Consider the following 21,534-nt stretch of genomic DNA (forward strand, 5'->3'; position numbering starts at 1 on the left):
AAGAAGAGAATGAGAGCAGAGGAAGTAGAGGCACCTGCTGTAAACATCCTTCTCAAGGAGTTTGGCCACAAAACACAGGAGAGATATGGGACCATATAGCACTGATGGATGGATCAAGTGAGAGTTTTTTTGAGGATGAAGGAGAGGTGGATATGTTTGTACACAATAGGAAACCGCCAGCAGACAGGGAGAGATTGGTGAGTAAGAGAGTAGAGGTAATAGATGGGGCAGTCTGTTGAAGATGTCTCATACACATAAATAATATCCCTTGTACACATAAAAGGGTTAATGCTTGCAAAGAAAAGGGTGACCAAAGACACCTGAGTAAGGAGACTGGGGCAGAGGAAATTCTTGGCAAATGGCCTCAGTTTTTTCAGCTGAGGGGATGGAGAGACAGGTGAAAAGATTTTTAAGAACCACTCTGGTGAATGTGTTCTTGAGTTAATTAGAGAGGTGTAGGACAGTTGCCTAGCAGTATTGAAGACCCAGCTATGGTTATATGACATAAATTTGTAATGGATCCATTCAACAGAGTTGCATGATGTTCTCCATCATCATCTAGCAGCACATGTATAGGAGCAAAGGTGGGAATGATCCTGGCAGTGCACATGTAATGATAAGGGGGCAAGGGAATCAAGAAGAGGACAGTGTAGAGTTGAACTCTATCAAACTCTACCCTTCACCAAAGGGTCAAGATATATGATTGGTTTGTAATTTAAGTTGCTCACCTGGCAAAAAAAAAAAAAAACCCAGGTTGTGAGGAGATAGTCTAACTGCTCCCTTGTCCTCACAAAGTTGTAACATCTCAAAGAAGAATCTCACCACATTAGGACTTTCTGAAGTAAAGTTGGGGGTGGGGGGGCAGATTGCAAGGAATGAGCAGCCATGGGAATGAGTTGTGATCTGAAATATTGGAAGGAGTAGACATCCAGGAGATGAAGAGATCTACTGGATTCTAGTAGTATAATTAAATGAAATTTTTCCTTTTGTTGAGCCTAGACTTGCCACTTTGCAATCTGCACCTGCTTCCAATTCATTCATCCAGACAAAGCAGAGTAAGTTTAATTCCTCTTCCAGGTGATAACTTTTTCAAATGCTTAAAAACACCTATTAATATTCTCCCTGAATCTTTTGTAAGCTATTCATCCCAATTCCTTCAAGTCTTCTTCGTGTTATTAAGACCCCTACATCATTCTGCTTTCCTTCCCCTGAGTGCTCTGCTGTATCTCAATGTTCTTCATAAAATGTAGCTTCTGCTCCTGAATGCCATACTGTAGATTTGATTGACCAGAACAGTAAATAGCTTTGCTGTCATCTTAGTCATAGAAAATGTACCTTTATACATCCTGAAATTACATTAGTTTTCCCACATACCACGTCATAATGTTGACTCATGTTAAGCTTGCTTTCTACCATAGTTCCCAAAATCTTTTTTCAGACATGCCTTGGTTTAACTGTGCTTCCTCAAGGTTGCAGGGACACAAGTGCCAGCTGACAGTTTTGTTGTCATCTACCCAGACTTACTCAGGCAGACTAGTAAGGGGACCTGTGCCCAGGTTAGCGTTCCTAGTAGCAAGGCTGTGAGGTCTGCAGAGGAAGAACTAGCAGACAAAAGAGGCACCTGCACTGCTGTCCCCCTGGACCAACGGAGCCTTCTAGCTAACTGGACAGCTCAGCCCAGCAACAGTCTGCTGTTGCTCAGACCCAAACCTAGATCAGGAACTTTCAGAGCTTAAACCACAGGGGCAGCATTCAGCTTTACTTTGAATCAGACTGCTTTAGGAGCACTGAAAAGGCCCCCAGCCTGAACGATATCAGAGAACCTGGAACGTAAGACTCAGTACCTCAAGAAAACAGCAACGAGACCAATCCAGACCTTCCCTCCAGAAGTGCGTGGAGCCTGACCCAACATCAAGTCTGAAGTCAGAAAGGTAGGACGAATGAGCAAACAAACAGAAAGAAATCCCATCATAAAGAGCTACTGTGGTGGCAGAGACATGACACAAAACCAGAAGGAGAGTGACAAGCTAAGAAAGCTTGTCAAAGAAAAACAGAGTGGGGGCAAAAATTAAATTAAAATCCCTGGAAGAGATAAAGAAAAAAGTTAACTAAGAGAGGTTTTATTAATGAAATGAGAGTGCTGGAGGAAAGAATGGGAAAAGTAGGAGGAGCTAGGGAAAAAAGATCTGAAAAGAGAATTAACAGCTTGAAAAAAAGAGGTGCAAAGCCTTACCTAAGCAGCAAATTCCATGAAAGTTAGAATGGACCAAGTAGAAGCCAGTGACTCACGAAACAACAAGAAATACTATTAAAGTAAAAAAACTGAAAAAAAAAATGTGAGGTATCTCTATAAAAAAAAAAAAGCTGACCCAGAAAACAGATCAAAAAGAAAATAATTTTAAGACCATGACTAAAACAAGAGTGTAGACATCATATTTCAAGAAATCTTAAAAGAAAACTGTCCAGAGCTCTTAGAACCAGAGAACAAAGTGGAAATAGGATGTACCAGTTACCTTCCAGATTAAATTCCCAGGAACAACATCAGCAAAATCTAGAGCTTCCAGGTCAAGCAGCCAGAAAGCAAGAATTGAAGTACCAAGGAGCCAGAACCAAGGAACACCCATGATGTAGCAGCCACCACCTTTTAGGAGTGGAGAGCTTGGAATATCCTATTCCAAAAAGCAAAAGATAGAGGCTTATAGTGAAAAATTACTTGTTTTAGCAAAACTGAGCATAATCTATAGGTTGAGAAATGGACCTTGAATCAGATAGAGGACTTCCAAGATCCCTGATAAAAAGATCAGAGCTGTGTAGATATTTTGAAGTTCCAAGAAACATAAGGAGGTAAATATGAACAGTGATGGATAACTAAACAAAGATAAACTGCTTATTTTCTCGTGTGGGGAGGTGGTTAAACGCTGTCATCATCACAGATCATAGAGGGAGTCTGATGATACAGAAGGCCTAGGAGGAGTTCTGTTATGTCTTAAATGATCTCAGGAGAATGCTAAGGAGAGAGGTGAAGAATCCTAGGAGGAAAGAGGTTAAGGGAAGTTACCCCACGTAATCACAGTAGACATGTGAACAGACAAGGAGAGGGGTAGTGGCTGATACTTAAACCTGGGCCCTCGTCTCTTCTCCCTCTATACAACTTCACCTGGTGATCTCATTAGCTCCCATGGATTCAGTTGCCATCTCTGTACTGATTCTTCTCAGATCTGCCTCTCCTGCCCCAGCATCTTTGCTGACCTCTAGTTTCTTTTCTGTATCTGCCTCTCAGACATCTCAAACTGATTGTCCAGTTGACATTTTAATATGTCCAGCACAGAACTCATGCTAAATTCCTCTTCCCTCTCCTCTGCCTTCCTATTAATATAGAGAGTAACTCCATCCTCCTAGTAACCCATCAGGCTTACTTTCTAGGAGTCATCCTGGACTCCTTGTTCTCATTCACCCCCATGTCCTGGTGTCCCAAATATGCCTCTTCTCTCCTCTGACATTGTCACCCGTCTAGTGTAACGCCTTTATCACCTCACACCTGGATTACTGAAATAGTCTGTTGGTGGGTCTACCTACCTCAGGTCTCTCTGCATTCAAATTTATCTTCCAGCCACTAATGTGATTTTCCCAAAGTGCAGGTTTGATCATATCATCCTCATACTTGGTAAATTTCAGTGATTCTCTGTTGCCTTTAGGAGCAAATACAGAATCTTATGTTTGACATTCGAAGCCCTTCATACCCTGACCTCTTTTTTCCTTTACAACCTCCTTACCTTATTCCCCCACATGTATTCTTCAGTGCAGTGCCTCTTGGCTATTCCATGAACAAGATACCCCTTCTCTTGACTCTGGCTTTTTTTTTCTGTGGCTGTCCCTAAACACTGGAATGATCTCTGACTTCTGGATTCTCTAAAACTTCCTTCAAATTGCAACTAAAATCTCATCTTCTACAGGCAGCTTTTCCCAGCCTCACTTAATTCCCTGTGTTAATTATCCTGTATATAGCTTTGTTTGTATATATTTGTTACATGTGGCCTCCCCACCACCACCAGTTAGATTGTAAGCTGTTGGAGGGCAGGGATTGACTATCTTTTTGCTTTTTTTTTAGTATCTCTAGCACTTAGCATAGTCCCTGGCACATAGTAAGCAATTAATAAATGTGGATAGATGAATATAAATATATATAATGTGTGTGAGTTTTATATTATGATTCTTTAATATTAAGGTTACATATCCATTTAAAATGTATTTTGAAATATGTTGCAAGATGTTGATCTAAGCCTAATTTCTGCCAGACTGCTTTTCAGTTTTCCTAGAATTTGTTTTTTTAATTTTTTCATTATTTTTTTCCCCAGCTACATGTAAAAACAATTTTTAACATTCATTTTTAAAACTTTAGGTTTCAAGTTCTCTCCTTTTCCCCTTCCCTATGCCCCCACATTGAGAAGGCAAACAATTCAGTATAGGTTATATGTGTTAGTCATGCAAAACATTTCCATAATAGTCATGTTGTGAAAGAAAACATACACCAAAGGAAAAAAACCCTTGGGTAACATAAAGTTGAGAAAGTATGCTTCAACTGTATTCAGACACCATCAGTTCTTTCTCTGTGAACGGATAGCATTTTTCATCATACGTCTTTCAGCATTGTCTTGTATCATTGTGTTGCTGAGCATAGCTGAGCCATTCCCAGCTGATCATGTGACAGTCTTACTGTTACTTTGCACGCAGTACATTGCACTTTGCATCAGCTCATAGAAGACTTTCTGAGAACATCCTGTTCATCGTTTCTTATTACAGTATAGTAGCGTTCCATCATAATCACATACCACAGCTTGTTCAGCCATTCCCCAACTGAGGAGCATCCCCTCAATGTCCAAGTCTTTGTCACCACTAAAAGAGCTGCTATAAATATTTTTGTACATATAGGTCCTTTTCCTTTTTGTTTTTCATCTCTTTTGGGAGACAGACTAGTGGTGTTATTGCTAAGTCAAAGGGTTTTATAGCCCTTTGGGCATAGTTCCAAATTGCTGGATTTTCCTAGCATTTTTTAATCAAATAAAGAATCATTTCCTAGATAATTAATAATTTCCACTTTATCAAACACTGAGTTACTGAGTTCCATTGTTTCACATTCTTGTTTGTCTAGTCAATTCCATTCATGTATCTCTTTTTTTTATCCAGTCCATCTTTTCAACAAGAATTACAGTAAAGACTTTATGAAGTTTATATTTGTAAAATTGAGATGGCATGGTGCCTCCAGTGCTTTGCACCTAATAGGTGATTAATAAGTATTTTATGTGTGTGTATCTCCCTAGATCCACTAGCTTAGTAACCCCCATAAAAATAAAATTAGGCAAAAAAAAAAAACTGCTAGCTTTCTATAAATGCTTCTTTCTTTCTAACTGTTTGCTAACCATAGTTTAAATATGTTCTAGAATTTTGCCAGGAATTGAAGTCATTTCTGAAGTCATAATCCGTTCTATTTCAAAAATGGAACATTTGCCCTTTTCCAATCCTTTGCTACTTCTTCTGTTGTAGAGAATTTTTCAAAAGTCACTAACCTTGGCTCCATAGTCATGTATCTCAGTTCCTTCAATATTCAAGAATATAGTTCTTCTGATCCAGTTTACTGGTATTCACCATGGGATCTGAGATACTCTCATTATCTCCTCCCTGCTTTCTAATATCAGCTCCCTCTTCAGTCATTTCTCTCTGATCCAAAGAGCATTCTTCACAGAGAAAACAAAAGCAAGTTAAGAGTCCAGTCTCTCAGCCTTACTTCTCTTTGTTATTATCATCCTATCTACCCTGAGTTTTGGTTCTCATATTTTCCCTACTGTAGCTTAAAAGGAAAACAAAACAAACACCTTTCTTTGGGTCTCATTTTCATTCTTAAGAGCTTCCCATCCTTCCTAGACAGACTTCCCCATGTAGAACTCCACCACCCTTCCTCGGAAGCTCTTCAGATCTGCTCACCAGAAATCTAAATGTCAGAATATCCCAAGCATTCTTCTCTTCCACCGCAAATATCAGATCAAGTTCTTACTTCCCACTTAGGTTTATATTATTTTCATCCCATTAATTCATGTCTCCCTTCTGATGAAAAGCAAATCCAGAATAGAATTTACTCCATTGGTCCCTTACCTTGTGAAAAAGAAATTAACATTGATGCAGACCTTAACATTAAATGTTTGGGCGTTATGCACTAGAATGATTTTTTTTTTTAATGGGGGGAGGCGATGCAGCTAGGAAAAAGATGGATAGCAGAAAGGAGTGACTTAGAAGCAGAAATACCAATTTGGTTATTGCAGTAACCTAGGTGAAAGGCAATTAATTGGATATAAAGAGTTGATGGAAAAGGAAGAATCACAAATGATTCTCGTGTTGCCAGACTAGTTGAAAAGAAAGTTACCATTGCATAAGATGCCAGTGGTTTCTACAGAAAACAAGGGAATGGGAGAGGGAAAGGACAAGCCTATAAAAGAAGATGATGAGCTTTCTCCTTCACATTGTCTTTGAGGTGCCAAAAGGATATTTAGAAAGAGGTGTCCTACAACCAGTTAATAACAGTCTGAGTCCTACAGATTAGATCTAGAAAGATGTATTCCTATATAGAAGAGAGATACCACTATATGATTTTGGTAATTTTGTCTATATGAAATCAGTGAAAAAAATCACAATTTCAGCGTTTAAATGGGCCTCAGTAATCGTATAATCCAACTCATACCTGAATGGGAATTCCTTATAAAATATTCCTTTAAGATGGTCATCCAGCATTTGCTGTCTTAAGGGCAGCCCTCTTCCATATAATAGACCTTCACATATTTGAAAATGGGTATTATTTTGCCTCACACAGTCACTTCTTCAAGCTCAATGTTCCTAGAACTTTCAGTCAATTGTCATATAGCATAATTTAGAGGCTTTTCACTATCCTGGTTTCCCTCTACTGAAAGCCTTTCATTTATCAACGTCCTTCATAGATTGTGACAATCAAAACTGAACGCAACGGTGGAAATGGCATTTGCAGTGTTCTGTCTACTATACATCTCTTAATAAAGCTTAAGATAGGGTTTTTTTGACTGCTGTGTCACACTATTGACTGTACATAATATCTAGGAACAAGAAAATTATAGTCCTACTGTATTCTGCTTTTGTCAAATTGCATCCAGATTGTTTTGATCAGTTCTGGATACTCCATTGTAGTTGGACATTAACAAAGCTGGTAGACATCCAGAGAAAGACCACGATATTGGTTAAGGACCTGATGTCATACCAGATGAAGATCAGTTGAGAGAATTGCAGATGTTTTGCCTAGAAAAGGGAAAACTCACAGGAAAATATTATAGTTGTCATCAAGTACATAGAGGAGTTTTATGTGGAAAAGTTGTCAGTGAGCTATCCAGTAAGACTATTAGTGCTTAGCCCATAAGGGCAGGGACAAATTTAGATTTCTTATAAGGAAAAGTTTTGACAATGAGAGCTCTCCAGAAGTGGAACAGACCGTTGCAGGTTATCCCATACAGGTGGGCCTCAATAAAAGCCTATGACCATTTGTCAGCATGATGTAGAGGAGATTCTTTTTCAAGTACAAGTTAAACCAGGTGACCTCAGAAGTCCCTTCTGTTTTAGTGATTGTCTAATGTTGTGGTTCATTTGGGAGTGAAGGCCCACTAAAACTGCCCTCCAGACTCCAGGCAGGGTTCACCACACCCCAGAACCCTCCCAGAACCTCCATTGAAGCAGGACACCCAGCCCTGTTGTGTCTTCATTGATGGCCAGACTACCCTTCATTACCTACACAGGGCACCTTTCTCTCACCCCAGCCTCCTTGTATGGGTCGTCTTTCCCCACTGAAATAAAACCCTTCTGAGACAGGCACCATCTTTGCTTGTATTTGTGTTCCCAGCACTTGGCACCTGTGATGCCTGGTGCCTGATAAATGCTGGCTGACTGACATGAATTGCTGTCTAGTCACCCCAATTTCATCTAATTGTGAGGTGTTTGGGGGGTTTTTTAAGTCAAGTATAAGATTTTACATTATCCCTATTAACTATGATCTTATTAGAGTCAGTTCACTATTCTTACCTATACTGTTTACCTCATCTGTTTGCATACCAACACGGTCATGAGACCTATTGATGATGAGTTTGTTGGTCTAGAGTGAATTATGAGAATTGGAAGTTGTGAAGGAGAGTGCTTCTGGTGTGGGAAATAGTTAATACAAAGGCGCGGAAAAAAAAGTTATGTGTGCAAAGAATAGCAAAAAAGATTAGTAAAGATAGATAAGAAAGTACAGGGTAAGAGCATTGGAGAGGTCGTGAGGGACCAAGTTGTCAATAGCTTTAATTGCCAAGCAAAGGACTTTCATATTCGGACCTGGAGGTAAGTAATAAGAGAGTCACTGGAATTTATTCAGCAGAGAGAGGACAAGGTCAGACTCACGCTTCAGAAAAAGCACTTTGGCAGCTGAATGAAGGATGGCTCTCTTCCTTTTGATTGGAGGGCCTAAAGGTGGAATACTTAACTCCCCCCAAAGCTTTCCATGGTAGAGGACAGGAAGCTCACATTACTTTTTATGGGGAGCTCTGCTTGCTTTCAGCTCTACAGAACAAGATGCTGTGTACCCCATCCTACTCCCTTCCTTTCATATGTAATCTTTATCTTCCCTATTAGATGCTAAGCTCCATGAAACTTGCCACAGTGTCTGGCACATAGTAGGTAAGCATTTAATAAATAAATGTTTATTGAATTCACTTAGTTTAGAGTGGAAAGAAATTTGATTCAGAGCAGCCATTTATGAAAGGCCACTGTAATAGTCCAGGTAAGAGGGACTGAGTGCCTGAACTAGAGTAAAGGTTGCATAAGAGTGGAGAGAGGAAGAGCTAGAGGAAATTGTGAATGTCAATGAGATCCACCATAAATTTATACTAATTTATCTCAACTGGTATTGCAGTACAGCAAAGCAGTCCTACTGATCCCCTTTCGAGATCACCACAGCAACTCTTCCAGATCTTTTCTTTCTCCCATACTGCTTTTTCCCCCACCCTCTCTCCTGAAGACTTTAACTCATAATTTACCCAAAAAAAAAAAAGAAAATTGAGGCTATTACTGAGAGTTTTCCTCATCTCATATCCCTCTGACATCTCTTCCATCACTCAAGGCCAGTCCCCCTACGTGTACCTTCAGTGATCCTTCCCTTCTTGCTTCTCCACCAGAGGACCCCTACTGCCACTCATCTTTTATCTTTATCTGTCCACCGACTCCTTTCCTACTGCCCACAAGCACACACAAGTCTCTCCTGTTTTTAAAAATCCTTCACTAAATCCTACCATATCTACTAGCCATCATCCTATGTCCCGCCTCCATTTCTCAGCTAAACTTGAAATAGTCATCTACATGAACATCTCCACGTACTCCCCTCTCTCTTCTTCTAAATCTGACACAGCTGCTGACCATGAAGTCAACTGAAGGTGCTTTCCCTCCTTACTAATAACCTCTTAATTGCCAAATAGAATAAACTTTCCTTGATCCTTGTAATATTTTACCTCTCTGCTGTATTTGACATTGTTGACCACCTGCTCATCTTGAATACTTTCTCCTCCCTGGGATTCTTGTTGCACTGCTCTCTTTTGATTGTCCTCCTGCCTCTGTGACATTTCCTTTTCAGTATCATTTGCTAGATCTTCATCCAGATCATGCCCACTGATTTTAGGTGTCTAATTTCACGACTCTGTCTTGAGCCCTTTTTCCTTTGTATTGAGTTAATTCATTCTTACTCTTAATTCCTTACTCCTTCATTTGGTATTCTCATCAGCCCTCTTGCTTTCTGTTATTAGCTCCCTACAGAAGATGGCCAGATCTTTATCCATCTCTAGTCTAGCCTAACTGTAGTTTCAAATCAGCAACTACCTGTTGGACATTTTGAAAACAGAGATGGAAAAATAAAAGATTGTGATCAGGTAAAGGAAACTGAGAGTTCCTGAACCTGGAAGCCAAACATTTGTGGCAGGATCAAGGGAGCAGTCATCCCTGTGTGTATATGAGATCGAGTGAAGGAAGTAAGGGTATATGAGGAAATGTCAACATGTATGGTGAAGGCCTCTAGAAGAAGGGAAGGACTTGGAGTGGAGAGGAAGACTGAACTAGATACTGAATTTATTGAGAAAGGTCAGTTAGGTAACAGCTTACCAGAAACAGATTGGCTCTTAAAGGGCATAACTTCCACGGAAGAAATAGAAAAATCAAAGGATATGAGCAGGCAGTTTTCAGATGCATAAATCAAAGCTATAGTGATTTGAAGAAATGCTCATTTCAATTAAAGAAATGCACATTAAAACAACTCTGAGGTATCACCTCAACCTATCAGATTGGCTAATAAGATAGAAAAGGAAAATAGTACAGGATGTTGGAAAATTGGAACACTAACGTACTGTTGGTAGAGTTGTGCGCTGATCCACTTAATTCAGCAATAACACTACTAGTCCTATATCTCAAGGAGATCACAAGAAAGGGGAAAGGACCTTTATGTACAAAAATATTTATAGCATTTCTTTTTGTGGTGGCCAGGAATTGGACATTGGGGGCTGCCCATCAGATGGGGAATGGTTGAACAAGCTGTGGTATATGAATGTAATGTTAGAAATGATGAGCAGGCAGTTTTCAGAAAAACCTGGAAAAACAAACATGAACTGATGCAAATTGAAGAGAGCAGAACCAGACCATTTTACACACTATCAGCAACATTGTGCAGTGATTAGCTGTGAATGACTTCGTTCTCAGCAATACAGTGACTCAAGACAAATCCAAAGGATTTATAATAGAAAGTGCTGTCCACATCCAGAGAAAAAATTGATGGGGTCTGAATACAGATCAAAACATATTATTTTCACTTTATTTTTTCCCAATTCTTTTGGCCTGTGTCTTCTTTCACAACATGACTAATATAGAAATTATGTTTTACATGATTGCACATACATAACCTATATCAAATTGCTTGCCATCTTAGAGAGGGTATGGGGAGGGAAGGTGGGAGAAAATTTGGAATTCAAAAATTATTTTAAATGAATGGTAAAAATTGTCTTTACTTGTAATTGGAAAAAATACTATTCTCTAAAAAGAATAGGAAAGGTAAAAGACAAGGATGGGAAAGAAATAGTTTTTATCAAAACCATTAGGCACTATGTGCCAGGCATTTTGCTAAGGTCTAGGGAAACAAAATGAGATTACCTCTGCTCTCAACAAGCCTTTGTCCTCATAGGGGACACAGTACTTAAAAGAAAGTAGTGAACAGAGAAGTATACTTGAGTCTTGAAATCAAGGAATGGTCATTGGAGCCATAGGAGAATTGATTGACATACCCTTTACAGAAACAATATAAAATTAATTTGATAGCAGTTTCCATTGCAAAAAAGGGAAAGGGGGGCCGGTTGTGACATCAGGGCAGGGGTTCAAAAGGTGAGTAGATTTAGTACCCCCCCCCAAATGTGAGGTCGTCACCACCCTCATATACAAGAAGTCTGAAATCCCCTTAACTGTCCATAATATATTTGTTTTCTACCTTTCTTTCTACCTTCTCACACCAAATCCCATTCTTTATCCACACTATGACTTCTAATCTCTCAATCCCTTAGTTCTTTGCTAGGCCGTCACCCTATTACTATTCTACCTTTTTCCCCATCTTGACCTTTTGATGAACTAGTTTTAGTCTACACTGTCCTCTTGAGTTCCTGGCTTCTTACCATAACACCAGTTTTGCCCTGCCAAGTCTCAGCCTTGAATTACTTCTACCTTCGCTTCTATGCATAGGTTGCTGAAGTGGAAAAATTAACTGGAATTTCTCCAAATTTATTATGCAAGACTTCAACTGAGCTATCACTGGTGCAAGCTAATCCTACCCTACCTCCCTTATCAACTTATTCTCCTACTGTCCACCAAGTTTCTTCCAAACCTTTTCATCTTTCCTCAAAACCTCCCATGATGTCCCCTCTCCCCACCTTCTCAGCTGAGGATCTTGTCTCATTTTACAGGGAAAAAATGAGGCCATTCACCAAGAACTCCTTCTCCCCTTTATCACTTAAGTGCCTTCTGCCCAGCTGTGCTTCTCCATCTCATTCTCACGTGATGAGGTGGCCTTGCTCCTTCCAAGGCCAACTCCTCTACACACACAAGTGATGTCATTCTGTTCCATCTCCTCCAACAAATTGCCTATTTCTTCCATTCCCATTCTGACTTATTTCCAGTCTACTGCCTACAAACATGTCCTTGTTTCTTCCATCCCCAAAAAACCCTCAGTTGAGCCTTGCATCCTCACCAGCTATTCATCTCCTCAGAAAGGCAATCTACGGTAAAAGCTTCCATTTTCTTTCCTCTTCGCTTTCTTAACTACCCTTACAATCTAGCTTCCAATCTTATCATTCCACCAAAATTGGTCTCTCCAAAGTTATCAGTGATGTGATTGCCAAATGCAGTACCCTTTTCTCAGTTCTCTCTCACCTCTCTGTGTTCTTTGGCATTGTCAATCACCTCTTCTCCCCCTCTTCTCCTTGACATTCTCTTTTCTCTAGGTTTTCAGGACACCCTTCTCCTGGTTCTCTTCCTATGTGACCACTCCTTCTTTGTCTCCTTTGCTGAATAACTCATCTAGGTCATACCCTCTTACCATAGTTGACCCACAGGCCCCTGTCCTTGGCCCTCTTCCCTTCTCCCTTCACACTACTTCATGATTAATCAACTCCCATGGCTTCAATTTTCATCTCCATGCTAATGATTGTCAGATCTCCTTATCCTGCCCTAACCTTCCTGCTGATCTCTAACTACCTTTCCAACTTCCAATCTTCAGCTGCATTTCACTTTTTGAACTGAATGTCTAGTGAACACTTTAAACTTAGTATGTCCAAAAGTGTACTGATTGTCTTTCCACCTAAGTCCTACCCCCTTCCAAACTTCCCTGGATTGTCTAAGGCACCACCATTATGTAATTCACCAGGCTTGCAACCTAGACATAATCTTGCATTTCTCAGTATCTCTTACCCCCTTTATCCAAACTATTGTCAAGGCCTTTCTGTTTCACCTTTGCGCCATCTTTCAAATAGACCCCTTTTTCTCTTCTGATACTTGGCCCTATCCTGATGTAGGTTCTCATTACCTCACGTTTGGATTGTTGCGCTAGCCTGCTGGTGGGTCTCACTGCTGCAAGTCTCTCCCCTCTCATTCTTCATTCGCTCAGCAGCCGGAGTGATTTTCCTAAAGCTCAGATCCAGTGACATGCTCAAATTCTAGTAGCTCCCTATCACCTCCAGAGTCAAATGCTAAATCCTGTTTGGCAATAAAGTCTTTCCTGTCCTACCCTGCACACTTGCCCTACTCCCCCATAACCCTAACCCCCATACCTTTCCAGTAATCTTATGCTTACATCCTAGTGACTTCTGTATGGTGACACTAGCCTTAGGGCTGTTCCACAAGCAAGACACTTCATCTCTCAGTTCCAGGCATATTTTCTGCCCATCCAGTGTTGGAAGTGTTCTTCATCCTTATCTTTGCCTCCTGGATTCCTTCAAGTTCCACATAAGATCCCACCTTCTATAAGAAAACTTTCCATATCCCTTTTAATTCCAGTGCCTTCCCTGTATTTCCTATTTGTACATATTTGTTAAGTTGTTTTATTCCCACTGGATGCTCCAGGGAAATGACTGTATCTTGCCTTTATTGGTATACCTAATGCCTGGCACATAGTAGGATAAATGTTTAATGACTGACAGATTAGCAGTGGAGGGGGAGGAATGATAGTCAAGAATGGACATCTACTAAAGCTCCCTGCCCAAAAGAGTAGTTAATGGTTTCTTGGTAGTCTACCAAAAGAAGGAAGACGTAATTAATCATGAGGTTTCTGAAACCAAGGCTGTTCGTTGCAATTAACCAGATTTTCTGACTTTATATTGTCATTTTCATTGACATTATTGTCATAAAGTGGTAGAGTTCACATGTAGAACGTAGCCTATCCTGTCAAATTTAATTGCTGTGTTAGTTGATTTTGCTTAGCGGCTTAATTTTTCTTTGTTCCTGAAACAGGGAGAAGTGAGAGTAGATATATTAGAGAAGAAGAGGCTTAAAGTGGGGTAGTATCACTGCTCAGAGAGCATTGAACTTTGGTATAGAGTGGATTGGATCAAATGAGACAAAAGCTGTAAAACACTTTGCAGCTTTTAAAGTACTGCTGGCTGTTATTAAGGTTAGCTTATTACTTTGAGAACAAAGAACAGGTAACACCGGGCTTCTAAACTCTTATTTCTGTTTTTTCTGTTGAATGAAAACATTCTTTCACCTCAAAAGGATGGAACAGAAATGGCTAATAGGGATATAGTGGAAGAGTACCTTCTTGTCCTTGATGAGTTTGTCACCAGGCCTAGAGTAACTTTAGCACTGAAATGCTTGTCAGAAAGATGTATTGTTAATATGGCATACCCATTGTGTGCAAGGCAGAGTGCTGGGCATTGACAGAATTAGCCAAAGACAAAATAAAAAATGTCTGTCCTCACAGGAATTACATTCTGCTAGAAAAGGATTACCAGACAAAGTTCATAAAGATATCATGATATATGCCTATGTACCTAAGAAGGTATCACCAGTCTGGGTGCTTTCTCCACTAGATAGATCATTATCCAGGATATCTTTTCAGCCTATCTTCCCATCATTCCCCATAGAGAATCTATCCAATGTACTGGAGGTCTTTCTCAAGCTCTTAACATTCCGTGGGTAGTGGTATGGCATTTGGGTTTGTCCTCACTTTTAGCTCCTTCACCATCATCAGTTCACTTGTTTTTCTCATCCAGCATTGTTGGATGATGTATATCTTTTGCCACTTCTTATATGAGGTCGTCACTGATAATATGTATGTCATAACTACTTTGGTCTACCATATGTCTTTATCCAGTACCATCCAGCTCCCTTATACTTATAACCTTGACTAAAGATTAAATCTTCTATGATTTGAGGCCATATATGATTAGAATAATATTGGTATTCAAAAGAGGAGTTCTTTTTATAGAATACAGCTTGAGATGATTGAAAGTACTGCACAATTTCCTTAATGCAGCCAGGCCCTTTCTTTTCTACTTCAGTTCTGGACCATTTCATTGTCCATCTGAAGTGTTTATCTGTGGTACATATCCAGATAGACTGACTCACTGGATGGCCCATTTAGCTACTGTTAGAGAGCAGTAGGCATTCTTTGTCCTTTTGTGGTTTCTTCTGTTTTGTTTTTCCCCCTGTATAGATTGTTATACCCATCTTTTTTGAAGATCATGGATTCCATTAAAGCAGTCCTTTAGTATTCTGGAGGTTTGTGCCCTTCTCACAATGTTATTTACAAACAAGTTTGTTTATCTATGACAAACCCTTCCATGTAGACTTCACCCAAGATGTTCTCCACGCCAGAGGCAATCCTACGTCTCCCTCTTTAGGGACATGGCCACAGATACTTATTCATTTGTAATCTTAACATGAATGGAAGACACCTTGTGGAAGGGGAACCATGTGAAGAATTACAGTGGGATCTTTTTTCCATATACTTTTATTTTAATTGTAGGACTTTAAATGTGTTATAAAAACCATTTGTGGAAAGCCTGATTGTTCTCATATTTTCATCAAGTTATATACCCTTGTGAAATGTATGTAAGCCATTCCAATAAAGATTCTATAAAAAATCAGAAAATAGCCATATTGGTCAGTGGTTATTGACCTTCCTTTCATTTGCACCTTTTCCTGTAATAATGCTGCCTTTTTCCCCCATTCATTCAGTATTTCCAACTATCATAAAAATTGATCCCTCCGTGCTTTCAAAATTTTGCCCTTCCACCACCAGTTCTCCTAGATATAGTTGTTCTATTCCAGCTGCTCTTCCTAAATTCACAAGTACTATTTAGGCTTTATATAGCACATCAGGGAATAAGGTGCTAGAATCAAAATGTGGTGGTTCAGCTTTCATTTATGATGAAAATAGATCACTATGGAAACCCTGGTAGATACGCTGCATTTGTTTAACCTCTTTGTTTTTCACTTACCAGTTTCATCTATAGAAGCTTTTCATATGACTTTATATACTTAGGTGTTGTGCCAGGCTCTGTGCAGATGTATTTTCTACTATACCATACTTATACTTTATTAGCTGATGCTCTTTTTAATCTTTCACCAACTTCCTCCATAACATTTTGAAAATGAATTTATAGTCCAAACTAGTGTCGCCCTTTAGGTATCTCCTCTCCAGAGAGATCAGAATGCCAGAGGATGTTTCTAGTCTCTTTTGGCCTACTTGTTGTGGCAGCTGCTTTCCTTTACATCGATTTATATTTATGGAGCAGTGGTGATAGCATCCATTTCTTTTCCAGTATGAGAGGGGGAGATAATGTCAGTAGTATGTTTGGAATAGGTCAGGTTAGAGCTGTTTTAATTTCTCACAATGTTGTCTTCTCGTTTTGGGTCTTAATTCTTGTTTGCTATTCATTTTGTGTTATAACTAATCTGCAGTCTCACTGTACACAAGCTGTCTATGGTTGAATTCCTTTTCTCTCTGTTTAGGATCAAGTTAGTTTCATTTTTACCTTCTCTATCTCTTCTAGGGAAAAGTCAATAAACATTTATTAAGCTCTTGTGTGCCAGGCACTGTGCTGCACTCTTAGCACTCTCTGGAGTAAAATGTTCTCTTTTCTATCAGTCAAGAAGAATCTTGTGTTGTCTATAAGTCTTTGACTTCTTTCATTTCTTAATTCTAATTGAGTTTTCCCAATGTATTTTTCTCTACCCTCCCTTCAATCTCTGCAAGAGATACTAGTATTCAAGTTACCTTTTGTTTATTATATTAAATTAAATATTTATTAAATGCCTCCTCTGTGTAAAGTCTTCTTTTAGCCACTAGGGCTACAAAGTCAAAACAAAACAGATGCTTTATCAAAAACAAAAAAAAACCACATGAATTTTACTGGAGAAATACAACATCTGCATAAAGAAAAGATGTTCATAAATGGATTTCATTGATCAGGAAAGGCAACCAGGATGATTAGAAAAAATAGTGTTTGAGCTGTGCTTGGGAAGACAGGTAAATACTAGATGTCAGTACAGCATAGTTGTGGGAGATGGGTCTCACTAATAACAGGATTAGGAAAGGTTTCTTCAAGGAGACAACTTTGGACTGAGCCTTGAAGGGATCTAGAGTCAGGAGGAGAAGAGAGCATGTCAGTCATAGGGAAGGAAGAACCTTTGCAACAGAACAGGAGGTCAGTCAGTATGGTTGGAACACAGTCCTTACACGGGAACAGCGAGAGATCTGGGAAAGGAGACCAAGGCCAAACTGGGGGGACTATGGCACTCACTATTTTGGTGTATGTATCAGACATCCCATTTATCTCTTGGACCCAAGAGTATGATTGCGGGGCCAATGAATATGAATCACTAAGTCATTTCTTTTGCAAAGTTCAAAGTTTATGAACCAAATAGATGGACTGGTTCACAGTTACACCAGTGCTGTATTAACATCCTTGTCACTGCTGCAACATTGACTGTTTCCATTTTGAGTCATTTTTGCTGATTTATACAATGTGAGATAAAAGTAGCCGAACAGATGGACCTGGAGCTAGAAATCCAGCCTGAAATACTTACTAGCTGTGTGACCCTGGGCAATTCACTTCACCTGTCTGCCTCAGTTTCCTCATCTGTAAAATGGGGATAATAATAGCACCTACCTCACTATGAAGAGCAAATGAGGTCATATATGGATAGTGCTTAGCACAGTGCCTGGCACATAGTAGGTCCTATGGAAATGATTATGATTATTATCATTTTTGGTTAATGGTAGCTAATAGTGGTAGCAGATCAGCGACAAAAACTGTAGAGATTCTGGGTGTATTTTCACACAGTTGTTTATAGTTTATCATTTGTCTTTTCCAACTTGTTCCTAGTGTTTGATCACTTACCTATTGTAGAATGGTCTTGCATTTGTATTTTTGGTAATTAAGTTACCGTATTGTTCAGGTGTCCAGCTAGTGCTTTTGACTCTGGGGGAAATGTAGCTGTTTAGATAAATAGTAGAAGAAGTTTTGATGTAAAAGAATCAGCTCTTGAATTCTTGAAATACTTTTCATCCATGAAATCCATAAGGAAAGGACAATTTATAACTGAATTAGAGAACAAAAGGAGCCAAAGCAAAACACATGGAATAACTTCTTTGTATGATGTTTGTCATAAATAAGTGTTTATTTCCAAATCAGTTGGCCAGTTAGCAGCATTTGCTACTGCTGCCTCTAAAATTTTTGAGATTCTCTGATTTTTTTTCAGTGCTCTTTTCTTTTGCAGAAACTACTCTTTAGCCTTGATGAAGTCCCCACCCTGGAGTAACAAGTATAGATAAAAGATGGAAGAGGTGACATCTCAGGGAGCCTAAGTCTTTAATGTTGGCTGTGGTTCCTAGTATTCTAATTGGGGAAGAAAGACTTGGATTTAGAATCGCTTCCTCACTTGTGCTTGATACTTTCAGAAGATATTGTTCCCCGCCTTTCAGTACTGAATGTTTGCTGCTGCTGTGTCTTTACCATTGGAAAGGTTTTTGGCTTCTTCGTTGTGGGCTCTCTGGCCAGCGTTGTTTAAAGAGAGTGAACAAAAAGTAGAGGGCTAATTTCAGGTCAAAACAACTTACAAAAGTTTTGCTGTTGCTCGCTTGCCTGCTCTAAAATACGGAAACTGAGCGATCTGTGTGAATTCGATAATACTGCAGTCTATGTAAATATTGTTATCTAGAGTTCTCTTTTTCTATCTCTCTGTGTGTAAGGTCATGATTCTTGGCCTTCAAAACCCTTCTTTTGTGATTTCAGAGCACGCGTTGTAGCTAACATTGTCACTTTAATGGACCGGTGCTGTATTTTCAAGAGCTGTGGTGCTAAAATGTTCCACAGTACTGTATCCTGCAAATCACTTGGTTGATGTTGATAAATACATGGTAAATGACGGTAGATGCCAGCGCACTCTGCTAGGTTCTGAAAATACAAAAATGAAGGGCTACAGTCCTTGCCCTCAGCATGTTTAGGATCTGAGGGGACGAGGAGAAGTGAACCAAGAAACCGTTTTCTGAGCCAAGCTGTGAATAGGGTTGTAGGACAGGTCAGGCAGTGTTTGGGGAAATTCCAAGCAGAGGAGTCATTTCTCTCCATGGGGATCAAGGTTTCATAAGGGAGGTGCACCTGGGTTAGGTTTTTAAGCAAGAAAATCCAAAGTTGGCTGTGTTTGGTGTGTATTTAAATTTTCTCTTTACTACAATGGGTTATATAATCCCCTGGTTTGGTGTTTTGGTTTGTTTTTTTTAATAACCCACTATAAAAAGCAATAGCTATTTTTAATAAGATTATGTTGTTATTTAACATTTATCAAGACTAACCACTGTTAGCTCTTGAATCCTATATGTTTAAGTATGTGAATAAACTAGTCTAGAAATCTTTTTTTTTTTTTTTAAACATTTCTTAGAACTGAACTTTGGGACTTCACATTTTAAGTACCAGTGGGTAGCAGGACAAAGGGGAAGGTGAGAAGGGAGAGACAAGTACTAATGGGAGAAGGATTCTTGGGGAATGATTAAAAAAGAAACATAAATTATCCTGAGTTTCAGAAATTCTTGATAGAATTTTTGCTCTCATAAAGCTTCATTGTTCTGTTGTAAAAGGCTTGTATAGACATACCTCTACTAAAAAGTTTATTAGGTAGTGGCTGTCTGGTAGGAAAATAAGATTGCTGATGTACCTTCCTATAGACGTTTTCTTTTGAAGTGGATAATCAGCCCAGCGAAATTTTTTAATTCTTTTTGCTGGAATCTTGACAAAACATTTTAAACTTTCATCTTTTCTTCGTAGCTTCATTTGCTCCAATAAGCTTTGCAATCAAGGCCAAAGAAAATGATCTGCTTCCCCTGGAAAAAAACCGTGTTAAGCTAGATGATGACAGTGACGATGATGATGAAGAGGGCAAGGAAGGCCAGGAGAGCTCTAGTAGTTCTGCAAACCCTAACCCAGCACTTGCCACACCCTGCATAGTTGTTGAGGAGAAAAAGCCTCAACTTACCCAGGAGGAGCTGGAAGCCAAGCAAGGTAGGTAGATGAATATTTAACTCCTTGGAAAAATAGGAATTACATACATATGAGGTAAATTGAAAATAGCTATTTGCCATGATAAAGCCTAGGAGTCTTAGAAGCCAACACTATTCCTAGTTTCTTCTTATGGATTTTTTTTTCAGCTAGAAGTTGTATGCATTTATAAACACATTTTCAAAGTTCTATATCATTTTTGCCTACAGCTCCTCGGTTAAGTATGGTCTTTGTTCCCAGTAGAATTTTGTTTTGAAATTAGTCACATTAGCATCCCCAAGTACAGCAAGTTAACATGTCTTTGCAAAGAGCTCTAACGGACAAAGCATTTTTTTGTTTTACTTGTCGTCGTAGAATGAAACTATCAGGCTTTTTTCCCAAAGCAGGATTTATCTTTGAATTGTCTTTCTGCAAAACAGCTAAAAATCTCCGACTCATTCTTGGACATAGAAATTTTTTCACAGTACAGAAAATGTTCCTCCCTAGCAGATCACTGTTAGGGACAACTTTTTGTGGGGCATCGCTTAGTGATCACAGTTCAATCTAAGGAAGTTTAGAAAAAAAATTGGCAACATATAGAAGTTTAACAAATCTAGTTATGCTGGAGGTCTCAAATTAGTTAATTCATTTTTTGTAATTTTTAAGTGAAATACAGTATTATTTGATTTTTATAGTTTTTTCTGTATTAAGGTGAGTGTAGCAAATGATATTTGTTAAAAGGAAATTTCTACCATGTTAATTTTACTATCAAGATTTTGTATTAAACTTTGTCCTTTTGAATTTTACCCCAAAACTATGAGGTCATGTACTTTTACAAGTGTTTGTATAAGATAAGGTATTGAATCATTTGGAACAAAATATTTCTCATAGAATGATGATTAGCTAGTTATGAGCATGGTATAATGATAGTCATTCTGAATTTGATTATTCAGTTTGTATCTGTATGTAGTGCATGAAATTGTTCTAAACTGCTTTCATCATTCCTAAATTTGGGTTACAAAATGTCAAAAACAAGTCCTGCTTCAGGCAGTTACCAGCTGTGTGACCCCGGGCAAGTTACTCAACCTTTCTGTGCCTCAGTTTCCTCATTAGTAAGATGAAAATAACAATAATAATACCTTCCCAGGCTTATTATGAAGATCAGATGAGATACTGTTTATATAAAGAGCTATATAAATGCTAGCTACTATTATTGGAAATGTTATATGGAGTATTTGAGGAACCAAAATGGTGGATTAGAGGCAGTCCAGCTGAATTTTCTCAACATTTCCCTCCAAACAACTTTAAAATAATGCCTCAGATGAAATATTAGAGTGGCAGAGTCAACAGAAGGTCAGAGTAAGACACTTTTCCAGCTTAAGAAAACCAAGATCAGCAGGAGAAATTTGTGACACTGGGATGGAAACCTGTCTCG

The 21,534-nt window shown here is 39.0% G+C and overlaps 1 protein-coding gene across 6 annotated transcripts in view; it reads left to right on the forward strand.

Moving 5' to 3' along the window:
* SFSWAP (splicing factor SWAP) overlaps window positions 1–21,534 on the forward strand; it is a 120,052-nt gene that overhangs the window by 52,495 nt on the left and 46,023 nt on the right. For all 6 annotated transcript variants that reach the window (XM_072600756.1, XM_072600755.1, XM_072600757.1 and 3 more), the window contains one exon: window positions 19,890–20,123. In XM_072600756.1, coding sequence (XP_072456857.1) covers window positions 19,890–20,123 — 234 coding nt within the window. The remainder of the gene's footprint in view (window positions 1–19,889; window positions 20,124–21,534) is intronic.

This window comes from Notamacropus eugenii, chromosome 4 (assembly GCF_028372415.1).
Source record: "Notamacropus eugenii isolate mMacEug1 chromosome 4, mMacEug1.pri_v2, whole genome shotgun sequence".
NCBI lineage: Eukaryota > Metazoa > Chordata > Mammalia > Diprotodontia > Macropodidae > Notamacropus > Notamacropus eugenii.